General features: G+C 56.2%; 1 protein-coding gene across 5 annotated transcripts in view; it reads right to left on the reverse strand.

Annotated features, from left to right (window-relative positions):
• Positions 1-17,525: 17,525 nt before the first annotated feature.
• Positions 17,526-25,226, reverse strand: part of PDE9A (phosphodiesterase 9A) — an 87,112-nt gene continuing 79,411 nt past the window's right edge. For 2 of the 5 annotated variants that reach the window (XM_025983342.2, XM_072739664.1), the window contains exons 14-19: positions 25,010-25,123; positions 21,974-22,078; positions 21,227-21,355; positions 20,163-20,258; positions 18,721-18,832; positions 17,526-18,055 (exon numbers count right to left, since the gene is read on the reverse strand). In XM_025983342.2, the coding sequence (XP_025839127.2) occupies positions 18,737-18,832; positions 20,163-20,258; positions 21,227-21,355; positions 21,974-22,078; positions 25,010-25,123 (540 nt within the window). In that variant the 3' untranslated portion in view covers positions 17,526-18,055; positions 18,721-18,736. The remainder of the gene's footprint in view (positions 18,056-18,720; positions 18,833-20,162; positions 20,259-21,226; positions 21,356-21,973; positions 22,079-25,009; positions 25,124-25,226) is intronic. The other 3 variants (XM_025983341.2, XM_025983343.2, XM_072739665.1) reach the window with 3 other exon arrangements.

The raw sequence follows: 25,226 nt of genomic DNA on the forward strand, positions 1-25,226 counted from the left end.
TGGGCACCAGATCCAGCAGATGCTCTTGTCTCCTCCAGACTTGGGACTGGTGATGGGGATCCCTGGGCGCCAGATCCAGCCGATGCTCTTCTCTCCTCCAGACTTGGGACTGGTGATGGGGATCCCTGGGCACCAGATCCAGCCGATGCTCTTCTCTCCTCCAGACTTGGGACTGGTGATGGGGATCCCTGGGCGCCAGATCCAGCAGATGCTCTTGTCTCCTCCAGACTTGGGACTGGTGATGGGGATCCTTGGGCACCAGATCCAGCCGATGCTCTTCTCTCCTCCAGACTTGGGACTGGTGATGGGGATCCTTGGGCACCAGATCCAGCCGATGCTCTTCTCTCCTCCAGACTTGGGACTGGTGATGGGGATCCCTGGGCACCAGATCCAGCCGATGCTCTTCTCTCCTCCAGACTTGGGACTGGTGATGGGGATCCCTGGGTGTGAGATCCAACAGATGCTTTTCTCTCCTCCAGATTTGGGACTTGTGGTGGGGGTCCCTGGGCACCAGATCCAGCAGATGATCTTCTCTCCTCCAGATTTGGGACTAATGATGGGGATCTTTGGGCCCAGGGCCCAGTGGATGCTCTGATCTCCTTCAGTTTTGGGTTTAGTGATGGGGATCTTCGGGCACAGGGCCAAGCAGATGCTCTGATCTCCTCTAGTCTTGGGACTAGTGATGGGGATCTTTGGGTGCAGGGCCTAGCAGATGCTCTGATCTCCTCTAGTCTTGAGACTAGTGATGGGGATCTTTGGGCACAGGGCCCAGTAGATGCTCTGATCTCCTTCAGTCTTGGGACTAGTGATGGGGATCTTTGGGTGCAGGGCCTAGAGGATGCTCTGATCTCCTCCAGACTTGGGACTAGTGATGGGGATCTTTGGGCGCAGGGTCCAGTAGATGCTCTGATCTCCTCCAGTCTTGGGACTAGTGATGGGGATCTTTGGGTGCAGGGTCTAGCGAATGCTCTGATCTCCTCTAGTCTTGGGACTAGTGATGGGGATCTTTGGGCGCAGGGCCCAGTAGGTGCTCTGATTTCCTCCAGTCTTGGGACTGGTGATGGGGATCTTTGGGCACAGGGTCCAGTAGATGCTCTGATCTCCTCCAGACTTGGGATTGGTGATGGAAGTCCTTGGGTGCCCCATCCAGCAGATGCTCTTCTCTCCTCCAGACTTGGGACTGGTGATGGGGGTCCCCGGGCGCCCGATCCAGCAGATGCTCTTCTCTCCTCCAGGTTTGGGACTGGTGATGGGGGTCCCTGGGCGCCCGATCCAGCAGATGCTCTTCTCTCCTCCAGACTTGGGACTTGTGATGGAGATCCCCGGGCGCCAGATTCAGTAGATGCTCTTCTCTCCTCCAGGCTTGGGACTGGTGATGAGGATCCCTGGGTGCCAGATTCAGCAGATGCTCTTCTCTCTTCCAGACTTGGGACTGGTGATGGGGGTCCCTGGGTGCCCGATCCAGCAGATGCTCTTCTCTCCTCCAGGCTTGGGACTGGTGATGGGGATCCCTGGGCACCCGATCCAGCAGATGCTTTTCTCTCCTCCAGACTTGGGACTGGTGATGGGGGTCCCTGGGCACCCGATCCAGCAGATGCTCTTCTCTCCTCCAGGCTTGGGACTGGTGATGGGGGTCCCCGGGCACCAGATTCAGCAGATGCTCTTCTCTCCTCCAGGCTTGGGACTGGTGATGGGGGTCCCCGGGCGCCAGATTCAGTAGATGCTCTTCTATCCTCCAGGCTTGGGACTGGTGATGGGGATCCCTGGGTGCCAGATCCAGCAGATGCTCTTCTCTCTTCCAGGCTTGGGACTGGTGATAGGGGTCCCTGGGCGCCCGATCCAGCAGATGCTCTTCTCTCCTCCAGGCTTGGGACTGGTGATGGAGGTCCTGGGGCACCAGATCCAGCAGATGCTCTTCTATCCTCCAGGCTTGGGACTGGTGATGGGGGTCCTGGGGCACCAGATCCAGCAGATGCTCTTCTATCCTCCAGGCTTGGGACTGGTGATGGGGGTCCTGGGGCACCAGGTCCAGTGGATATTCTGTATTCCTCCAGGTTTAGGATTAGCATTGGGGGTCCATGAGTATCAGGTCTAGTAGATGCTCTGTTCTCCTCCACACTTAGGACTAGTGACAGGGGTGTGTTTCCACAGGGCCCAGCGGATGCTCTATTCTCCTGCAGACTTAGGATAAGTGATGAGGGTCCATGGGCAGCAGGTGCAGCAAATACTCTCTTCTCCTCTAGATTTAGGACTAGTGATGGGGATCCATCGGTGCTGGGGCTAGTGGTTGCTCTATTCTCATCCAGTCTTAGGACTAGTGACAAGTGTCCATGGGCACCAGGTCCAATGGATGTTCTATTCTCTTGTTGACTTAGGACTAATGGTAAGGGTCCGTGTTCACCAGGTCCATCGGATGCTCTGTTCTCATCCAGTCTTGGGACTAGAGATGCAGATCCCTGGTCATCAGGCCCAGTGGATGCTCCGATCTCCAGACTTGGGACTAGTGATGGGGCTGCTGGCGCACCAGGTGTAGTGGATATTCTGTGCTCATCCAGACTTAGGACTAGTGATGGGAGTCCATCAGTCCTGGGGCTAGTGGTTGCTCTGTACTCATCTAGACTTAGGACTAGTGATGGGGGTCCATGGGTTTCAGGTCCAGTGGATGCTGTGTTTTCTTCCACACTTAGGACTAGTGACAGGGGTCTGTTTCCACAGGACCCAGTGGAGGGTCTGTTTTCCTGCAGACTTAGTACAAGTGAGGAGGGTTCATGAGCACCAGGTCCAGTGGATACTCTGTTCCTCTGTAGACTCAGGACTAGTGATGGGGGTCCATGGGCACAAGGCCCAGTGGTTGCTCTGTTGTAATCCAGGCTTGGGACTAGTGATGGGGGTTCATGGGCACCAGATCCAATGGATACTATGTTCTTCTCCAGTCTTAGCACTAGTGATGGGGGTCTGTGGGCACCGGGTCCAGCAGATGCTCTGTTCACCTCCTGTCTTGGTCCTAGTGATGGGGGTCTGTCGGGGTGGGGGCCAGTGGATGCTCTGTTCTCCACCAGTGTCTGGCTACATGGAGGACACTGACGCCGTAGCTGGAAATGTAGCAGGAGTGGCGTTTATCCTCTCTGCTTCCTGCAATGACATAAGGTGTGTCAGGAGCATATGTGTTTTCTTCTCAGCTAAATTGAGTCGTGAAGGCAGAGACTGTGATATATTAAAAAAAGTGTATTTATATAAATCATTCTTCAAAGAATGCCCTTGAGTGACATTTAGTGTATTCACTGTTTTGCAAGCACAGTAAGTGTGTGGTGAGTGTAAAAGGACACAATGGGTTTTGAAAACTTAGTTGGAAAAAAGAATGTGAATGGTCATGAACAATTTTTATATGGATGTTATGTTTTCTTATCGAGATACCATTTACATAATGTAAAACTCACCATCTTAAAATGTATAAATTCGGCAATTTTTAGTATATTCATTTTGTTGTATAGCCCTTACTGCTAATTCCAGAATATTTCCATCACCCCAAAAGGAAACCCACACCCACTAAACAGTCACCCCCATCCCCTCTCCCAGCCCTAGGCTCCCACCAGTCTGCTTTCTGTGTGAAGATAAGTTTCTGTCTGACTCACTGTTCTTCACTTCTGGCACCAAATATGTGGGGTTTCCACACCGAACAGATCTCCATTCCTCTGACACCATGGGGCATCCTGCAGTTCAGTTCAATCCGGCACTAAGCCAGGCTCAGCCCCACCAACCACCCTCCCCAGGTGCTGGGGGCAAGGAGTCAGTTCCGGGTTCCCACACTTTGTCTGACTTGGCTACAAACTGGGGGTTCCCTCAGCAACCTCCTTGTGTTTGGTCATTTGCTAGAATGGTTCTCAGAACTCAGTTTATTTTAAGTGATGCTGATAAGCAGCCAGATGAAGAGGTACCAGGGCCAGGCCCAGAAGCCCCGAGCACAGGAGCTTCTGTCCTATGGTGTTGCGGTATGCCACCCTCCTGGCAGGTGGGTGTGTTTACCAACCTGGAAGCTCTCTGAACTTCAACTAGGATCTTATTTTATTTTATTTTATTTTATTTTATTTTTCAACTAGGATTTTAATGGAAGCCTCAGTACATAAGCACTATTGATTAAATCATTGGCTGTCGGTAACTAATTCTCTAAGTCCTCAAGGACGGCTGGATATGAATCTTACTCCTCTTTCAAGCCTGGCAGCCGAAGCCCAGAAGGTTGTTAGCAAAGGATAGGTCTTAAATTTGGATCCAGCTATTTGGCTTCAGAGGCAAAGCCCAGAGTCCCTGCTGGCCCGGGGCAGTGCCCTGTGGCTGCGCCTGGGAGCCTATCTTCACCCCCCTCACCTCCCACTCAGAGCCCGCAGTGTCTGTCCCAAGGAGGTCACTTCAAGGGCATGTGAAGAAATGCACTTCCAGGCCCTTCCCGAGGCGGTGGGATGATTGGATCTGTGTCTCCTGAGAAGCCCTCTCTCTGTCAGCAGCAGTCAGACGTGATCAGAGAACTAATGCCCATTAAATTGTCAATGATGCATCAACTCACCACTTCTTTTTAGCCATGAAAAAGTTTCTAATCCGATAATTTCTTATTCTGCCTTTCAATTACTCTTGCTTCTAACTGTGCGATCAAAGCAGGATCAGATAATGCTCTTTTTCCCTCCCGAGGGTTTTTAATTTCCATCTCCTGGAAGGGATTAGAGGTGCTTTCAGTTTTTTCTTCATGGATTGAGATTTGCCACTGGAAGCCTCTTCCTTCCTCTCATTTTGTATTTGAATAACGGGCACTTCCTTAAATGGGTTTCTGATGGAGGAATGAGAAAAAAAAAAAAGAAATTTCCGTGGGGAGACTTAGTGGCAGGCAGACCCCACATGTGATCCTTAGGTCAGAGGGGGAGTTGCACTTCGTTTCTGGGGGGCAGGCTACACAGATGCAGCTGCCGGAAAGTGCAGAGCAAATCATCCAGAGCAGAACTAGAAAGCACCTTCTCATCCAGTGTTGACAGCAGAGAAAATTGAGAGCCCCAGGGGAGGAAAGGCGAGTGGAGTGAGAATGTGCATGTGTGCGCACACGTGCCTGTGTGCCCGCACATGTGCATGAGTGTGCACGTGTGCATGCATACGTGCGTGTTTGCAGGGTCTGGACCCTTTGCTGGGGAAGGAAATGCACACAACGGTCACTCTTAGTTCCTGAGAACTTTGCCCCAGAGGCTGTTGGGAAGGCTTCGAAGCCTCTGCGCTTGCTCCTTTCTGCCGCGTGTCTTCTCCAGCAGCACTCCTCCTGCTGTCCCAGCTCCCGGTGGGCCCTGTCCTGACAGCACATTCAGTCTCCAATGTGCAGAGGACCCGTTTCCATGCATTTCTGGAGAACACGGGCTCTCTCGTGATCTCGCTTGGGTTTCATTTCTTCTTTTCCAGAGCACATAAACTCTACACATCAGAAGGCGTGAATATTCTGCAGCAGAGGTAGTGCTCCAGCCCTGGGGATCTCTCCTGAGTTTGGTGGAGAACCCATGAGCCCCGCACGGAAGCCCCCAGGAGTCCCTGATGGACATCTCCACCCCATCAAGGTGGGCTTCGGCTGCAGTCACTCTTTGTACTTGGGCAGTCGCTTAAAGCCAGTTCTCCGAAGAGCCAATTTGCCAAGTGACCAACTCCCGGAATTTATTGTCTCTTTGAACTAATTCGCTTTGGCTGAGCAGTTTTCAATTTGTGTTCCTATCAGTATATTCCCATTGCTCTCTTGTCTCTGCCTCAGTGCTGTGCAGATGGACAGAGAGGGGGCTCAGAAGGCACCGGGGAGCACATTTTATGCATATAACTTTGACTAATCAGCCAGTTCTTTATTAAAGTAATTATCATAAACAACTTTCATATTGAAAAACGGATTCAAGCCTGTATTCTTATGGATTTATTCCTTCACTTTTTCCACATGAAGAATCTTTCCATCTGAGGAAGAGGTTGCTGGTTGCCTGGCCAATGTCTATACTCCCTTTTGCCTTTAACAGAAGCCCCTTCTTTTGTGGGGGCATCACTGTGCCCAGTAAACAAATCACATCTCCCTGCCTAAAAAGGCAGGGAGGTCTAGAGAGATGTAAGCAACTGTGTCTGGATGGGATCCTCATTTTATAAGTCCTGTAAAAGGTCTCACCTGGGAGGCATGCTCTTTGCCTGTCTGCTTGACTTCCTCTCTACCTGGAATGTGCTCGCAATGATGGATTCTGCAGTGAGACCATGAGGTGACTCCGGTGATGAATGCTCAGAAACCAAATATACAAATGGACAGTGGCCAGACCATGTGTAAAAGTAGACCTCTAACCCTACAGGCTCCAGCCCAGGAAGCCAGCCCATTATCTGCAGTAACCAGCCCAGGAAGCCAGCCAGCATGTTACGAGGCAGATGTGTAGGGATTCAGACTACTATCTCCAATAACCAGTTCAGGAAGCCAAATGATAACTCCTGTCACAATTGGCCCCAAATGTCTATGACTTGATTAATAACTGACCCCTTCTCTAATTTTTTTCCCCTGCCCTAACCTTGGACCAACCAGAGGAAACCACACATGCATTGCTAATGAATCATGTAGGATGACCCACTTCTAGTTACCTGCCCACAGCTTCCTTGGGCCACAACCTCCACTCAGGGCATGCCCGGAGCCTTCCTGCTCTCTGCAAGGAGGCTTCCCCACTCTTCTGCCTGCCTGGGAGTTTCCACCAAAGGCAGATGACCCCCTGCGGTAGCAAGCTCTGAATACATAGCCTTTGCTTTTCTCATTTGGGTTTCATTTATTTCCATGCTGCCAGGTGTTGAGGATGGTGAAGCAGAACCATGAAAGGACATGGAACTCTGATCAAAGGGCAGGTGGTCTACTCGCCCAGGACTGTGTGGTTGAGAGCAAAATGTCCTCCCGATCCAGAACACTTCTCCACAGAGGCAGAGGAGAGAGAAAGCACTTTTATTACTGAACAAGCATTTAGCTAGAATGTGGCGTGCATCACAGGCAATCAACTAAAGAGACTGCAGACAGAAAGGGCTCTTACTCTTGTATGAAGCTATGTAGATATGGCCCATTATCGTTGTGCGTCCACGATGGAACTACCGCATTTCTCATAACTTTATGAGCAGAGGTTTGTTTGCATTTGGAGTCAGGTGCCAGCTGAAATTATACCTTCTCCTCCCAGGGTCAGGGAGATGGGGCATTGCCTTCCCTGATGGTCATACTTCAGAGGCACTCTCCTGGGCCCATGAGGAGTGAGGCCTGCAAGAGGCTTGTTTCGCTTTCAATCTACAGTGCCTGTCTCCAGCCTTCTCAACACAAAAGAAAATAAGCCTTTATCATGCGTAAGCCACTCTCATCTTGATTTTTTTTTTAAATAATTAGTAGCTAAACATAATATCCAATGAAAACACAGTTTAGTGTTTTTTCCCCCAAGTCTGGACAATTCTTTTACCTTGAATATTGATTGCCACTCTCTTTGTTGTTGTTGTTTTAAGATTTTATGTATTTATCCATGAGACACACACAGAGAGAGGCAGGGGGAGAAGCAGGCTCCCTGCCCTGCAGGGAGCCCGATGCGGGACTCCATCCCAGGACCCCAGGATCATGGCCTGAGCCAAAGGCAGATGCTCAACCACTGAGCCACCCAGGCGCCTTGCCACCCTCTTTGTTCTGTCCTCCGAAGCTCTCATTCTATCTTCCTCATCTAAAGTTTTCTCTCAATGCTGCTCAGCCTTTATCTCCCTGTACCGCACATCTGGCGTCCGGTTCTTTAATTCTCTCTTCCTCCTCTATATAATCCTTATGTTAAGTGTTGTATTTTAAATTAATGATAATAGGTGTAGCTCACATTTTTGTTTTCTTTTTTAAAAGTTCTGCTTCTTAAAAAAAAAAAATGATTCCCTGTTTATGCGTCAAATGCTATCCCTCATCCATATGCTTAAAGGAAGCCTCTTCAAATACAAAGACGTACATACATACTTAAAGGTGTAAAGGATACATTGTGTAGGCATAAATGAAAACTGTAGCTGGAGTGGCAGTAGTGATAGTGGTCAAATATCAAAGCCAATTTCAGTGGGAGGACTGTCGCCAGGGATAGAGATGAGGGGGTCAAGTGATCGGAGATACCAGAATCCTAAATGCGTATGTCCTAGCATCAGAGCTTCAAAATACATGAAGAAAGTCCTGAAAGAACTGAGTCTTGAAGCAAACACACCCACAGTCACGGCTGTAGACTTCTGCGCCACCTTCTCAGTAATCAATAGAACAAGAGAACGGAAGGCCCTGGGCCTGGGGAGGGGCGTGCCTGCCTCATCTGCGGGCCTTCGTGGGGTTGAGCCGCCTCTGCTCAGGAGCTGGCTGCCCGGCCTGTTTGGGTTTGTTGTTGCCATGGTCACCTCTGTGCAGACGTGAAGCCCCTCTGACTGCAGGCTGCAGTGGCCTCGCGGAGCGGGGTGCCGTGCTGGAGGGGAGGGTCTTTCTCAGGCTTCCTTGGGCCTTTTCGGCTTCAGCTGTCCCTATAGGACGGCCCCATGGAGGGGGTCCCTCTTCAGGTCCTCACGCCTCCTGAGACCGCTGGGTCTGCTTCTGCCCCAGGGGTGAGACTGTCTGATGCCTTTCCCTCAGCCAGAGGCTTTGCTTATGAGAGTCTAGGAAGCACGTGGATCCTGAGGAACCACTGGTCACCCCATGCACACCTGTGTCACCCAGAGGGCTCTCCGTATGGGACTCCATCTGTTCCCAACTGTCATACTGATCAGCCTTTAAAAACTTAAGATTTACCTGAACCTCTCTCTGTCCATCTGTGCGGTGGTCACATCTTTCTTCTGTGTCCCATCAAAGATGAAACAGTTTGTGCCCTTTCTCTCTCTCTCTCTCTCTCCTTGAAGGGTCTCATTCCTTTTTGGAATTCAGTTTACTTTGTTCCTTTGTGACTCATCATCTGACTTTCACCGTTGCTAGCGTGGGAGGGATGTTCTGTGCAGCTTTTGGCATTCTGAGTGGAAATGCAAGTCTCTTAGGTATTTTATTGCAGCCCAAAGCTAACTATTTCACTCTGTGAGTTCATCTTTTGGTGAGAATTTCCACTGTAGGAGTCCAGGGTAATAGCAGTATCCCCTGAGATATGTATCCTATCATGAGGCCACAGCAGGAAACAGATGGTACAGAAAACTGGGTCACCTAGGAAAGTGACAATGAGGGGAAGGCAGGGCCAGAGAACCCAGTGTCCTAGGGCTCACAGGAACAGGTGCTGTGGCATCTGGAAGGGTAAGGTCTGCAAGGGCGAGGGAGGAAAATTTCTGGGGTCCAGAGAGGGTGGCCACATGGAGAGGACTGGCAGCAGCTGTGTCCATCAGTGAAAGGTCTCAGCCAGTTTGTGGCTAGACATAAGACAAAGGAGGATATAGGAGAACTTAACACTGTTACCAACCAAGAGGACCTAATCAGCATTCACGGACTGCTTCCCCCAACCACAGCACAGAACACACGCTTTCTCTCTCTCTCTCTCTTTTTAAAATTTTTATTTATTTATTCATGAGAGACACAGAGAGAGAGAGAGAGAGAGGCAGAGACACAGGCAGAGGGAGAAGCAGAGCCCGACGTCAGGCCCTGGGCTGAAGGCGGCGCTAAACCACTAAGCCACCCGGGCTGCCCAGAACACAAGCTTCTCGAATGTTCATGGAACATACCCCAAGGTAGATGTAGATGACATCATGAGCCATAAAACACACTTCAACAGGTTAGAATTGAAATCATGCAGAGTACATTCTTGGGCCACAGCACAGTCGAACCAGGTATCAGTAACAGGAAGCCAACAGGAAAATCTCCAAACACTTGGAACTAATGAGCGCACTGCCAAAGAACCCATGGATCAAAGAAGTCTCAATGGAAATTAAAACAAAAACAAAAACAAAAACAAAACATTGGATTGAATGAAAGTGCAAATACAACACATCAAAGCAGGGGTGAGAAATTTTTAGCACTAAATCCTTATAATAGAAAAGAGGGAAAAATCTCAAATCAGCAGTCTGGGCTCCGCCCTTAACAAAAAGAAGAGGAAAATAAACCCAGAACAAGCATAAGGAAGGAGACAATAAAGATAAGAGATGAAATCAATGAAACTGAAGACAGAAACAATAGAGAAGGTCAACAAAACAAAGCTGGTTCTTTGAAAAGATCACTGAACCTCTAGCAGGATTGACAAAGACACAAGGAGAGAAGAGACAGATAACAAAACCAGGAGCAGAAGTGGGGACATCACCACAGACCCCACGGACGTCAGACGGATAGTAAGGGAACACTTTAAACAAACCCTCCACACAAAAGTTTTATGACTCGTATGAAACGGACCACTTCTTTGAAAAGCACAAACTAGCAACCTCACCTATTATGAAATATATACTTTGAATAGCTCTGTAACTATTAAGGACATTGAATCAGTCATTAAAATCTACCCCCCTGCCCTGCACCCAAATTCCAGATCTAGATGTTCCCATTGAAGACTTCTTTCAGGCTTTTAAAGAAGGACGATGACCAGTTCTACACAATCTCCAGCAGAAAAAAGACAAGAAGGAAGCCCTTCCCAATTCATTTTATGAAGTTAGTGTCACCCTGACAACAAAAACCAGACAGCACAAAACAGGAAAACTAGACCAGTACTCCTTAGGGATATAGATGCAAAAGCTCTGAACAAAGTTTAGCAACTGTAATTCAGGAATTATGTATAAAAAGAATTACTGCGACCAAGCGGAGTTTATTTCAGGGATGCAAGGCTGGTGTAATATTCAAAAACTAATCAATATAATCCACTACTTTAACAGACTGAAGAAGAAAAAAACCATAAGATCAAATTAATTGACGCAGAAGAAGCATTTGATGAAATACAGCGACCATTCTTGAGAAGAGCTCTCAGAGAAACAGGAATGAGCGGAACTCTCTCAAGCCGATAAAGAGCATCTACAGAAGTTACATTCATGCTTTGCCCCCTAAGATCCAGAGAAAGGCAAGGTTGTCTTTTCTCACCACTGTTGTTCAGCGTGGTTTTGGGTATTCTCGAAGGACAATCAGGGAAGAAAAGGAAGGAGAGACCCACACTTCTCTCCTGTGCTGTGGGCCGCAACAGCGGTTACTGTGTCAGCATCTCCTGGTAGAGCAAAGTACCAAACAGCAGGGTGCCCCCTGCGGAGCTGGCCAGGCCAGGGGTGGGGGGACCCAAGGTCAGGGAGTAGCTGTAGCCACCAAGTCTAAGATCACTGAGCGCTTCATCTCTGACAGGTCCTCTGGCCAGATGACCATGGGCACCCATGTGCATGTTCACGGTGTGATACCATGAGCGCTTCTACAGAGCCCAGCATCTTCCACCTCACTGCCTGCACCCAAGTCCCAGGAGGCCGATCTGGGCGAAAGTGGGGCTGTGCCCAACCCTCACCGGGCCAAGGCAGAGGCCTTCTTCCACGAGGCAAGTGGGTGTGAGTCCTGTCCTGTGATCTCAGCCTGTGGGGCCTCCACCCAGAACTTGACCTTGGGCCCTGCTAGCACACCCTTGGGCCTCCTGCACCCAGGGGCCCTATTGTCACCTCCGCAGCCACCTTACCTCAGAGGACTCTGGCCATGCCAACTCTGCAGTCCCTTGCCCTACCCCTGATGAACAATGTGGCGCCCCTAGCGCCGGTGTGATGCTGTCCGTGACTTCCCAAGGTTGGGACTGATGCCGCTCAGCTCAGAGCTGGCGGGAGAGCTGATAACAGAGACCATGAGGTACGTCTGGGCAGCCCTCCAAGGACCACATGGAAGCTTTCAGGAGCTTCAGAGCTGAGCCCCTTCAATGGGAGTTGGAGGATCACAGCATCAGAATGGCAAAGTGACTCTCTGGCTGCTCCTCCTGGGGTTTGCTGTGTGGGCCTTCACTCCTGAAATCGCGTGGGTAGAAGAGGGAGGTTAAAACGGGGCAGCCAGAGGGCCTGGGGCAAGGTTGCCAGTTGTGTGTTTAGATGGTGGGTGTCCTCACTCCGGTAGATGGCAGGATGCACATCCTTCTGTCATGAAGTGGAGTCTGTCCCTGCCCCCCTTAAATCTGGGCTTGACCAGGTGACCTGCTGTGGCCGATGGGACATAATGTAAGAGCTGAGTGCATGCCAAGGCATGGAAAGTGCTTGAGCACTGGGGCTTACCCTCTCTGGCTGTTGGGACCATTCGTCACCATGAGCGTGGACCATGTTAGCTAGTCTGCTGCACGGTGATGGTGACAGACACCTGGCTGAAATTCCAGCTGACATCAAACAACTCCAGATGTGTGGCCAAGGCCATTTAGGCCAACCAGCTCCAGCTGACCTGGGCCAGACCTGCTAACCTGCAAACCCATGGGAAATAGTAAGCAACGTTGTTCCAAGTCGCTAAATTGTAGGGTGGTTTGTTACGCAGCAGGAGCTGAGACACTCCGCATTCAGAGGCAGATGCTGGAAGGAGGCAGCCACTGTGGGATTGAGTTTGCCTGAGCACATGGTCCCAGCTTGTCTTCTGGGACCTGAACCTTCCTGTCACCCTTTCCTTCTGTCATCTGTCCCCTGTGAATCCCTCTGCTCCCTGGGGCCTGGTCCTCCCAGACACCCTGCTGGTTTAAGTCTGCTGTCCTCCCGCCTCATGGAAACATGCCCCCGAGACTGAGCCCCGACCCTGCCCTGGGCAGCAGGTGCATGGCAGCAGTGGCCCCGGAGCAGTGACACCTTGACCCCTGGGGAGAGAGGCAGGCTCCAGGGGGGCTGCTGTTGATAAGAGAGCTGAGAGCCAGACATCATGCCAAGTGCTCGGCACACATGTGTATGACTATACGACGGGAGAGGCAGGGATCGACACACAGTGACTGGGAGGGAGTAGGGGGTTGGCCTGTGTCCCCCCCCACCCATGAAAAGGTCATGACCACTTGCACCTGTGAATGTGAACTTGTTTGGAAACCGGGTCTTTGCAGATATAATGGAGTTAGGATGAGGCCGCCTGCAGGCAGGCTGGACCCGGATCCAGTGACTGGTGTCCCCACAGAGGACATTTGGATGCACAGACACACAGAGAGGGGCCATGTGACAGCAGAGGCAATGTGGCCACAAGCCAAGGACCATGGGTAGCCACCAGAATCAGGAAGAGGAGAGGAAGGACCCAGAGTGCAGCCCTGCCCACACCTTGGTTCTGGATCTTTTGCCTCCTGAACCGTGAAAGAATTCCCGTTAGGCCACCAAGCTTGTGGTGCTTTGTGGTGGCCGCCAGAGGACACTCGCGTGGAAGGCGGGTGGTGGGCAGAGAAATCCAGAAGGGCTCAGGCTCGCTCTGGCCAGACTCTTGGCAGAACAGGTGGCCTCTGGATGACCCTCCGTGGAGGTAGCAGATGCTGGGCCAGGAGGGCAGGCGCTGCCTTGGCGGGATGTGGGCGGCTGGGCTGCGGGGGGGGGGGACGCGGGCTTGGCAGGCGTCGCCCGGGTTCCCTTCGGGAGGGATGGGCCGCCCTGGGGGGCGGGCGATGTATAAACAGAAGGAACATTTCTGTGCGGTTCCTTCCCGACCGAGAACTGCGGTGGGCACGCATCTGCCAAGCCTCCCCCGAGGCGGCCGCCCGCACCCAGCGGGCACACGCGTTCCTTGGCGGCGTCTCTGGGATCCAGCACGGCGCTGAGCACACGCAGGCCGGTCAGCCAGCGCGGTTGTTTGGTGTTTCCTTCTGTTTCATTCCAGTTGGCACGTCCAGTGCATTTTGAGTTTTCTGCAAAATAACTTTTTAAGGAAAACAGCAGAAATCAGTCCAGAGTTGTCACTGCCATGAATAATTGCTGGGTGCCGCCGGACGCTTCCGTGCCCCGTGTCGCTGCTCCGCCCGTCTCCTTCACCCCTATCCCCCTTTTCCCTTAACGAAGCCCAAATGCTCCTTGTTTTCGCCCAGTTTGCCATCAGGTCTGCAAACGGAGCGGGGCCCGAAAGCTCGTCGCCTACCCTCAGCTGGGAGCGAGGCCAGGTGAGTAATAGGTGAGTAATAGGCGCACAGAGGCTTATGGACGTGCCCGCACACAGCCCCCTACTGCGGATACGCACGCCTGCAAGAGTGTCCCTGACTTCACGGGCACACACGCACACACGCGTTTTACAGGACGATTTTTACCCTCTTGCATGATTCTTTAGATTAGTGATCACAGACCGACTCACTCATTGAGTTGACAAATGTCTGAGTTCTGAGTACGTAGATCACCAGCAGTGTCCCTAAGGCGTGTGGGGTCCTGGGAGATCGTTTTGTGTAGATGTGTGTCTTTTTTTTTTTTTTAAGATTTTATTTATTTATTCATGAGAGACACAGAGAGAGGCAGAGCCACAGGCAGAGGGAGAAGCAGGCTCCCTGCGGGGAGCCCGACGCGGGACTCGATCCCAGGACCCCGGGGTCACGCCCTGAGCTGAAGGCAGACACCCAACCACTGAGCCACCCGGGGGCGCCAGGGTGTGTGTCTTTATAAACAGTTCAAATCACTCCAAACCAGCCTTTGGGCTGTTGGGGCTTCACTGGGAGCCAGGCCTCCCCCCGTGGCATCGAGCCGGGACGGCCTGAACACAGCAGGGCCCAGGCACCACGGGTCAAGCCCATTCGGTGGTGACCACAGGTGGACCTCCCCTCCTCTTGTCCTCACAGCTGACCCCCAAGTCCAGCTGGACTTACAGCCTCAGTGGCCCCTCAGACCCCACCTCCCTCTCCTCCTGGATGACCCGGGGTGTTGCCCTCACTGGCCTCTGGCCTCTCCGTGTGGTCATTCTGCACAGCCTCACTCTAGCCCAGGCCCCACCTCGTCCCCATCTTGCCGCTCCACCTGGTGGCCCCGTCCGCACACCCCGAGTCCACAAGCCCACCGCTCGTCCTGGCTCGGGGCCTCAGTCACCCTGAGCCCCGACACGGATGCAGCCTCGCCAGGTCTCCGCCTGGCTCACTGCGTTCATCGCCCCACAGGACCCCAGGCTGGTAGTGAGGCTGGGAAAACTCGCCGAGGACACAGGGGACGCTGTGGGAATTCACTGTGAGTCCCTGGCACCCTCACCCAGCTCCTCTTGGCCACTGAAGAAGAACAGCTCCCCCCCAAATCCAGAGCGACCATTTTATCCTCCCCTTCCAGAGACTACGGTTCAATTCTTTTGACTTAAACGTTAAACACTCTCCTGTGGCGGTATCGGAGGAGCAGTAGGCCGGAGCAAGGCCTCCCGTGCCATGCACCTGCCCGGCCGCGTCCCTCTTCTGCCCTTCCCGGGGCGGGGGCTGCAGCTACCCTTGGGGTGACAACACAGCAGGGCATTTCCTGCGGCGGGGGGACGCGGCGGGGCCGCTCTGTGGCCCCGGCCCAGCGGAGCAACCGGAAGCCAGTGGCTGTCTGGGATGAAGTATTGTGTGTGTTTACTGTTCATGCAGAGTGGATTTTCCCATGTGACTTGGTTGAAGGTCACAGCCAGCGGAGGCTGTCGCGTTGGCTTTGGACAGTGTGAGTGGAGGCAGCCGCAGACGGTGCCCGTGGTCTGAGCCAGGACGGCGTGGGGCGCTGGACCTGGGGTCACCTCCCGGGTGGGAGTCTGGACGTCTCTCCTTTGTGTCTCCCGACCCTGGAGGTCAGGACGGAGCCACGGAGGCTGCGCTGGCCTGCTGCCCGGCGAGGGGAGGAGCGGGGACCGGGCGCTGCGTTCCCAGGGCGGCCCCGCTCCCATGCCCAGCGGGCGCACGGCATTTAGGACCGAGATGTGCGGAGTCTGTAAAGCATGCTCTTGTGCCCCTCGTGTGAACAGCAGGTGACGGAGACGTGGCTGGTGCGCAGGAAGCAGCAGCCAGCTCCGTCGTGTTCTGGGACGTGCAGCGCATTGTGTGTGTCCCTGGATGGGCAGGTGGCCCTGAGCGTCCTACCCTTCACGCTGACTTAGCACTGACGGTTGCACGGTGGCCACGTTTCCCCCCAGCTTCCAGTGCTGATGCGGTCACTGCCCTGTGCCCGCCTGGGTTGCCTCTCCTGGGGCAGGGGTGATCCAGGCTCTGGGGGGGGGGCCCCCTGTCCACGGCTTCAGGGGCTGGTCTGTAAGGGAGGAGATGTGCCCACGTGGAAGGGGACTCAGGCCAGGGCCTCGTCAACCCCTTGGGCTCAGCTAACAGGGTGCAAGTTACCCCAATACATAAACATTCTGGGGGCAGAAGGTTGGAGGAGGCATTTTTCGGGGATCTGATGCTCTTGGGCCCGTTGGTAAGGTTTCCGCTGATGGAAACCAGGCTGCCACACGACGGCGGGGGCTGTCACAGAGGTTCTCTCCTCACAGCCCCCCTGGATGTTGGTTTCCTTGTTCCAGGACTTGATGTAACCTCAACCCAGTAACGTAAAGGGTGTTAGAGTGTGTATACGTGCGTGTGTACACGGGTGTACCCGTCATTGTGGTATATGTGCACAGAGGTGTGGTGGCGTGGATATGTGTGTGTGTGGGTGCAGCAGCAGTGAATTCAGTAAGCCCGGTGTGAAGTCTGACCGGGCGGAGTGTGATGAGGTGGCATTCGGACCAAGTTAGCAGGTGGGAGGTGCTGGTCACAGCTCTTCCGCTGGGGGGGCAGGTCACAGAAGTTTCCTGCCAGGTGTGTGGGCCGGTGTGCGGGCTGGCGTGCGGGCTGCTATGCAGGCGTTGTGCGGGCAGGCGAGTGTGCGGGCCGGTGTGCAGGCGAGTGTGCGGACCAGCGTGTGGACTGAAGCACATCGCCCTCCAGACCCCGACTGAGTTTGGGGTTACTGTAGCTGAAGCTGCCACCGTACTGGCTTTAGCCGGATTGAAATGAAAAACAAGACCACGGAGGGATGTAGAACCCAAGGCCCGCGTTCATACGGAAATGGATTCAAAAAGTGATGGAAAATGTCACAGCACGAAATGAATTATTCAAGGATGGAAAGTATTCAAGGGTGGAAATTCTGGAATTTGCCGAGACGGACTGAATGCTGGAAGGACACTAATCAGCACCAGATGAAGGGCCCGCGGAGCGCAGATTATGCGGCGGCCTTTTTAGCAGGCTTCCTCAGAGCGGAGCCTCTTTCGTCCCGAGAGGGGGCAGAGGAAGTATGTGCGGCCCCGGGGAGCATGGAGGGGTCTGGATGCACGCGGGGCGCCGGGGGGCTCGGGTGTGTGCTGCCCGGATCTGGGGTCTGGATGCACGTGGGGCGTCGGGGGGCTGGGGTGTGTGCTGCCATTCAGAGCTTGATGTCCGCCAGCCGGGGTTGACTCTCCCTTTATGGGCACAGGGCCTTGTCCCTAAAACAAGGGCAGGAAGAAAGGCCAGCTGTCCTCCCCTGGGACAGACGCCCTCCAACGTGCCGAGCACAGTCTGCCTGCTGAGGTGGCCAATGCCCACCTCCCTGCAAACGGGGGCCAGCCTGGTGCTGCGTTCACACCTGCGTCTGAGCGAGCCGCCTCCGGCCCCACACCTCCCGGCACACCGCCACCACCTCCCCTCGCTGCTCACAAACAGGACACGGGCACGTCCTTGTGCTCCGGGCACCGCCTGAGATTTAATTCCGAATTTACACGGGATGGGGCATCACATCACACCGGGCAACCGTTCTCGATACATCTGCGAGCAAAGCACAGTTCCTTGTCTCCCCGCGAGAGCTCCGGGGGACTCTGGGGACCCTCAGGAGCAGCCCCAGGATACACATCACTACCAAAGAAGAAGTACAGTACCCGTTTCTGTATAAGAATATATTATTTAAAAGACAGTTTAAAAATAAAAATTCTGTACAGCATCATGAATTCCTTTTTTTTTTTTTTTTGTATCAGTGAACAAAACAGTTCTTAGAAAACGCGGTTTTGTGGAGTCAGGCGCGGAGTCAACCTCCCTGCGTGGATGGCTCCCCCGAGGCTCGGCCCGCCTGGTCCAGGACCGCGGCCCGTGACTGTCCTGCCGGCTTCGGGCTCCGTCTGCTTGGAAAAGGAAAGAGACCACTGGTTTGCTTCTGTCGTGATTGAAAACGTGCAGGCGCGTTCAGGACGTCACAGGATGACACGCAGACTGTGCTGGAAAACCACACACACTGTGGATCACATTGGGGCCAAATACAACAATTTAGATCCCTCTTCGGAGCTGTCAAAAAAATACGCCATAACTGAAAAACGAAAGGCTGGTGTTTACAAGCGCTTGGGGCTCCCAGCGTTCCGCTCACTTAACGGGACAAAAACAGTCATATGAACGGTAGTAGTCCCACTAGTTGAGCGACTGGGGCTCTGAGGCCCAGAGAGGTTGAGACCCTCGTGCGGCTCACTCAGCGCGTCCTCAGCTAGCTCGTGGCTCCCACCCCTGCGCCTGGCGCGCTTCGTAAGAGAATCTCCCCCGTGGTGCTTTGGCTCAAAGGGGCTGGTTCGCCTTTGACACGGACCACATGACCCGCTCGTGTCAGGTGCACGGGAAATGCTCACGGCAGCGTAACCGATTCGGCATTTCCCAGAAGTAGGTTTTTACAACCTGCGTGTCCTTGTAGGCCGCCCTCGTGCTCACTGTCCATCTTGTGCCGTCAACCAAAGCGCGTCCCCCTTCCCTCCGAGCCTGTGTGTGACTCACCGGCAAGGAATAAAAGTCTCACTTAAAACCCGGCCGTCATTTGGATTCTCCGCCCTCCCCTCCTCTGATCCTCCCCGCCGCCCCCACAGACCTTCCCCGTCGCCCCGGTTTTCGTCTGAATTACCATACGAGTCGAGACGTCAATTCAGAATGGCATTATCTTCGCTTTTTGTCGCATCTCCCCTTCCCTCTCTCGATGTGTCGGTTTCCCCGGAGGACGTCAGGCTCTCAGTCTTCTGTAACGGGGACAGGGTATACAGAAGGCGACAATCAGGTTCCAGGAGCCCGTGAGTGCCTGCTAGAGCACTGCTGTTGGCTGACAGCTGCCCACGCGCCCTGTGCCGAACCACGTGGCTGCGCATGAGCCCCCTTCCCTGCTCTGGGAGGCCCCCTCGGCCACTGTGGAGCTGGGACAACCAGCTCACCCTGGCTGCAGAGCCCAGTGGGCCGGCCGGGCTGAGCACGGAGCCCGTGGCCCTTTCTCTTTGGTGGGTCTGGCCTTTCTGGGGCGGAGGAAAGCATCCTGGGGGGGCCCCCACGGGGCGGCTGGGCCTGGGGCCTTTCTAGTGGTGGCTCTCAGGTGGCCCAGGAGCGCCAGGGCGCTTTAGCAATCCTGCCGGGGGCCCCACAGGACACCTGCTCGGACATCGCTCCCTGTACCATTTGCTTGTAGGCTTTGGGGTCTCAGGACCTCTCTGTGCCCCGGGAGAGGGATCCCACCGACCAGCAGGCAGTTCCTGAGCACTGACGACGAGCCTGTGTTGCACACAGAGCAGTTTGGGGGGACGAAGGGACACGGGGCGCCTGGGAAATCACTCGGCGCTCAGCGGGGCCTGGGGTTCCCACTGGCAAGGCGGGGGTGGGGGGCCCATCACTGGGGAGCCCTGACTCCAGTGAGCGGTGGAGAAAGGACGGCCCAGGGCGGGTGTGTGGCTCCTGCCAAGGACCAGGTGTGGGCGGCAGAGACGCTGCTCTAGCTCCACCAGGGCCCCTGCCAGAGGGCAGCGGCGGGGCAAGAGAGGCTCACCCGGGGCCGCTGGTCGCCAGGCGGGGGTGGCCTGCGTGGGTCTGGGAGGCAAGGATCCCCGAAGGGACATGAGCACGCACAGAGGCCCTGGCGAGGCCAGAGCGGCTCACGGGCTTTGCACAAAGCCTCTACGCCGCTCTGAGCGTGAGCTGGGCCTTCCCTGGAAACCCTACCAGACCCAACTGCCACCTGGAGCCAGGCCCGGTCTCCCGGACCCCGAGGGGCCGAGCTGCCGTGCGCGAGGGCTCAGGGGTGCATCTGGGCCTGGAGCTGACCCGGGAGGAGGACAGGGACCCCCGTGGGGCCAGGGCGCTGCTCTGAGGGGGTCTGAGCTGCAGAGAGACCCTAGCACACCCGACCACAGCACGACTACGGGGGACAGCGTCACCCTCCCCGGGGCAGTTTGGTTTCTTGGGATTTCGGGGGGACGCAAGTGAGCTCTGGTCCAGAGGGCCCTGCTGCAGGGGTGCCCGCTGCCGTGCCTGGAGCGCGGAGCCTCACGGCGAGGAAGAGCGCGTTTCCCACGCGGCACGCGTTACCTCTTTCATGGCATCATCGATTTGCTTCAGCTCCTCGTAACGATCCCTGGATTCCCAAAGGGGCTGCAGCATGATCTCCTCCACCACGGGGAAGAGCTGGGGAGACAGCAGCTCACTCAGACGGTCCATCGTTCTGGGAGCAGCAGACCCAGGCGTCCGCGGAGCACGCGGCAAGTGTTCTCGGAGCCCCTGGGCTGCCACCCACGGCGGGGTCCACGGACACCCCGGGTCTGAGGCTGGCTGGTCAGCGGCTCCTGGACACCCTCACGCCCACCACCTGCCCACCCGCCTCCGGGTCCTCTCACTGCACACGCACCTGTCCCCCACCTGCCTGTCCCCGAATGTCCATCGTCCAAATGCCAGCCTCGCCTCTAGTCTCCTGACAGCCCCTGTGGCCGGAGGAACCAGACGGTTCCCCACCTCCTCCGCTCACGCCATCCTGCCACCCCTGCCCCCGGAACTCTGCGCACGCAGCCCTCGCCCGGTGACGCCCTCCGTGCTTCCCCTCTCACATCCCGGGCCCGCTGCGCCCCTGCCCCTGCTGGCCGTGATAAAGGCCCGGAAGTCCGTGGCAGGAATGTATGGGAAGGCAAGTCCCCAGAGAAGCTGCGGTGATTGGATTTTACGGAAGGACGTGCTGAGGGGGTTCCGGAAGGCTGGTGGGTGGCACGGGGCCGAGGCCAGCTGAACGGGTGCACTCCGAGGTGGGGGCGTGAAGAGAGGTGAGGACCAGGGGCTGTGGGCCATCCTGCAGGACAGGAGCGCTGGGGAGGGTGGGGGACTGGGTGCAACGAGGGGGGCACGGGAGCCATGGAAGGTTCAGGAGACAGGCAGAGTCAGCCTGGGGTGGCTGTGCACCGGGTAGAGAGGGGCAGGTTAGGAGGTGCTTCTGGAGGGCCTGGGGTGGCTCCTGGGGGCCCGGAGGCGAGAGGGCGAGTGCTTCGGGCCTGCTGGCGGGGGCACCTTACGGGGCCTGGCAGGCGGCCACCGCACACTGGCGTGCGTGTGCACATGGGTGTGCTTCTCAATGCCGTGTCTTCTGGCTCGTGGTGATGGCCACTCACCTTGGTCACCGTTTCGAACATCGGGATCAGGACAAACTTGATGAACCCAATTTGGGCCGTGGCTTTGGTCACTTTGTCCCGGTCCATGAAGGGGGCCACGGGGAGGCCCTCCGACTTCTCGCGGTCGCTCTGCGGGGATGCAGGGGCCCACAACGTCAGAAATACCCGTGGGGACCCCTGAGGGTCTGAGGGCAGAAGGCACGTTCATGTGCCAACCAGGCCACTCGGACATAGGGACATGTCACGTGGCCACTGGAGCGTGCAGTGGGTGTGTGCGGCCGAGCCGTGAAGCCGGGGCGCGGGGGCAGGCGGCCTGCCCGTGGTCCCCCACGCTGCTGTCGTGAGTCCCTTGCTGGCCGGCCCAGCATTTTTGCACACAGGCTGGCCGGTGTCTGTCTAGGGCCCCCCCACCGGGGGCTGGACGTGCCAGCCCCCCCGCTTGGACCCCTCCTGCCTCTGTCGCTTCTCTTTCAGGCCCTTTGCCCGACGCGTCCACCCCCCCAGCTGCTCAACTAATGGTCGAGGCAGCAGTTTTCAACGTTGGCTTTCCCAGGCTGTCACTGGCTCTCCTACGGCACGTCGTACCCGCTCATCGTGGATGTGCACCTGCTGCGAGGGCTTTCCGGAGGCCGGAGGCCAGTGACCCAGGCCACTAGCACCCTGGGCACACCCATCACCTTTCCAACCCGGAGCCCGTAAAGGGGCTGAGGTGAGCAGCAGGGGCTGGTGGCTTTGGGACACTCTTACCTGCATGAAATACTCTTCTAACAGGCAGTCCACCCAAGGCTCCGCGACTTCCATCGGACGGACCTCATTGGAGATGTCACAGCATTTTATCAAAATCATCTTCAGCTGGAAAAGAGATTTGGGATCAGGCCTGGGGCACAGGGCGCGTCCCGCTGCCACGTCTGGGTGTGCGCTTGCCGTCCCGGGGGACGGAGGGCGGTGCCGCTGGCAGTCTGCATCTGACCCCCAGCTCCACCCCGAGCACAGGGCCACCACCGCACCCCCGAGGGGCCCGAATGTGTTTGGGGGGCTTCAGTATACGAGAGTCCGCTTGACACAGATGAGTTTCGTAAAACTTAAATTATAAAGTTTAAAAGTATCCTGTTGAGGACACACAGCCAAATACAGAAAGAAGTCACCGTTAGCACGTGGAGGTTAAAAGGGTGATGGGAGAGGGACGCCTGGGTGGCTCAGCGGTTTAGAGCCTGCTTTCGGCCCAGGTTGTGGGTCCTGGGGTCCCGGGATCGAGTCCCGCATCGGGCTCCCTGCGTGGAGCCTGCTTCTCCCTCTGCCTGTGTCTCTGCCTCTCTCTGTGTCTCTCATGAATAAATACATAAAATCTTTAAAAAAAAAAAAAAGAAAGGGGTGATGGGAGAGACCCAATCCCACCAGCCCCTCCAGCCTGGAGTCAGGCGAACCACACGGAGGTGGAAGGCGGTGTGGGCTCCTGCCCTGTGCCCGGGGCCCGCGACTCGCCTGTGAACCAGGGCTCTCTGCCCCTGGGGCCCAGGCACCTTCTGCTCAAGCCACCACCTGCAGACGCCTCGCCTCCTCCTGCTCTGGCCCCTCTGTCCAGCCTTCCTGGCCACCTCAGCGCCAGGCAGCGGCCCCAGGAGACTAGCCTCCGAGCCTGCTGGGCTGTGGGCCCGAAGTGGCCGCTTTAGGATGAGACGGGTCAGGCCGACCCCACAGCTGGAGTGTTCCCACCTGGGCTGAAGGGACCAGCTGGAAGGTTGGCCCCGTGTGGCCTGGCCTCCCTCCAGCACACCACTGTCCCTGGGAGTCACCGGCGTCCCGGGCCAATGTGTGGGCCACTGCTCAGGGTCTGGAGGTGACCCCACGGGAGTCCATCCGGGCACTCCAACGCGGGCCGTGGGCCCTGAAGGGGCCTGGACTGTTTGCACCGGGTCTTTCAGGACGGGGGTGGGTGGCGTGACCTGGCACATCTGCCTTCAGCCCAGCGTCTGGCACAGCCCCAGCTGGACCTCGGGGTGCCTCGGCTGCCCTGTCCCTGTCCCTGGTCACCACCCTTCCTTATCAGTGCCCGGGAGGCCATCCAGGCCTCTGGGGGAGGCTGTCCCAACACGGCCGGGGGCACAGCCTGGGCAGGGCCGTGCTGCAGGGAGTTGCGCCAGGATCTCAGGCCCTGGCCACGCGGGGCACAGCATCCAGGCCTCCTGCTGGGGGCCTCGGCGGAGGCCCAAGAATCCATCTTGACCCAGAACCTTCACGTGCACGGGCTTTCCCCTCTACCTCCTCCAGCCCGTGTCCACAGAGACGTGGGAGCCTCTGGCCGAGGCACGATCCTCCGGTCTGTGCTGCAGGCCACTGACCCTCGCATTGTGTTGGGGGTGGACGGAACCCTGGGGACCTGGCGCCTCTTTCTCCCACTTTCGTGGACAGTTGGAAGGAGGGGGTAACGGTGTGATGGTCACTCTGTGTGGCTCATCTTCCTGACCGCTCGAGTCCCGGCAGCCCAGGCCTCCTGCCCCCAAGGGCCTCTCCTTATGTGTCAGAGGGAACACAGACGCTCCGAGGGGGCACAGTCCACTTGTCCGTCCTCCTCGTCCTGCCGTGGGGGGCAGTGGCGCGTCCCACACCCTGTTGGCTTTCAGGAGCCAGGCCCGTCCCTCCAACATGACCGCATCTCCCCGTGTCCTGGCCCATGAAGGGAGGGCTCGGGAGGGCTGGCTCACGGGGATGTTTTCTCCTGCTGGTCACTTAGGGAAAACGCCAGGTCCTTCCCTGCATAGCGTGTTAGCTATCGGGGACGGGATGGTCACAAGGTCAACCAGATCTCAGAGGGCTGTCCTTGTTAATCAGCTTCTAGGGAGGGAAGGTGACCAGCAGTTTTAAAAAGAGAGAGAGGGCGGATGCCTGGGTGGCTCAGCAATTGAGTGTCTGCCTTTGGCCCAGGGTGTGATCCTAAGTCCTGGGATCGAGTCCCACGTCGGGCTCCCTGCAGGGAGCCTGCTTCTCCCTCTGCCTGTGTCTCTGCCTCTCTCTCTGTGTGTCTCTCACTAATAAATAAATAAAATCTTAAAAAAAAAAAAAAAGAGAGAGGGAGAGAGAGAGGGGCCCCTGGGTGGCTCAACGATTGAGCATCTGCCTTCGGCACAGGGCGTGATCCCGGGGTCCTGGGATCGAGTCTCACGTTGGGCACTGCCTGTGTCTCTGCCTCTCTCTCTGTGCCTCTCATAAATTAAAGAGAGAGAGAGAGAGAGAAATGCCAGAAAGCGGGCCTAACACCCAGACCAGGCTCAGCGTCACCCCTTTTGACACAGACCCGGGAGGACGTTCCCTTGCGTCTTCCTCTTTAAAGGGCAGGCCCGGTGCAGCCCGGGTGGGGCGGGCTCTCCTCGCTGGTGGGCTTCTGTGTCCCCCCTGCTCCTAGAGGGGCGAGCCCGGGAGCGGCCCTGCGGCCCCCTGACGTGCCCGCCCCGGAGCTGGCGTTCAGGGTGTTTTCTGGGGCAGTGCCTCCCCGGGACGGCCAGCTTTGTTCTCAGGAAACCAGAGCAAGATGGGCTGCCTCACCCACTCCCCACCTCCAGGTCAGAGCGAGGAGTGGAGGGGCCGCCTCCAGCGGGGAGATGGGAGATGCGCCCGCTCGGGGCTCTCCAGGTAGGTGCTGTGACTGCACCCGCCTGAACCAGGCCTCGCTCCCAGGCCAGGCTGAGGGTTTGGGCCGATCCAGCGGCTTCCAGTCTGGGCTGGGGGTGGGGCTGGGGGTGGGGGCCCAAGCACCAGCCCCCAAACGACGAGGAACAAGCTACTTACAAGGGTCACGTGCTCCTCATTGCTGTAGTCAAAATTCTCCATTGTTTCTTTGAAAGAATCCATAATTTCTGCGTGTCTCGCCATGTCGGTGGCTAAGATCAATGTGATCATCCCCTGAAAGGTGAAAGCAAAGCGTTGACCCCGGGCACGGCCCCCACGTTACGCAGCGAGCGCCGGCTGTGTGCCCAGCGCCCCCACCGCGCACGGCGGACCCCGC

This window comes from Vulpes vulpes, chromosome 15 (genome assembly GCF_048418805.1).
Source record: "Vulpes vulpes isolate BD-2025 chromosome 15, VulVul3, whole genome shotgun sequence".
NCBI classification, from domain to species: Eukaryota; Metazoa; Chordata; class Mammalia; order Carnivora; family Canidae; genus Vulpes; species Vulpes vulpes.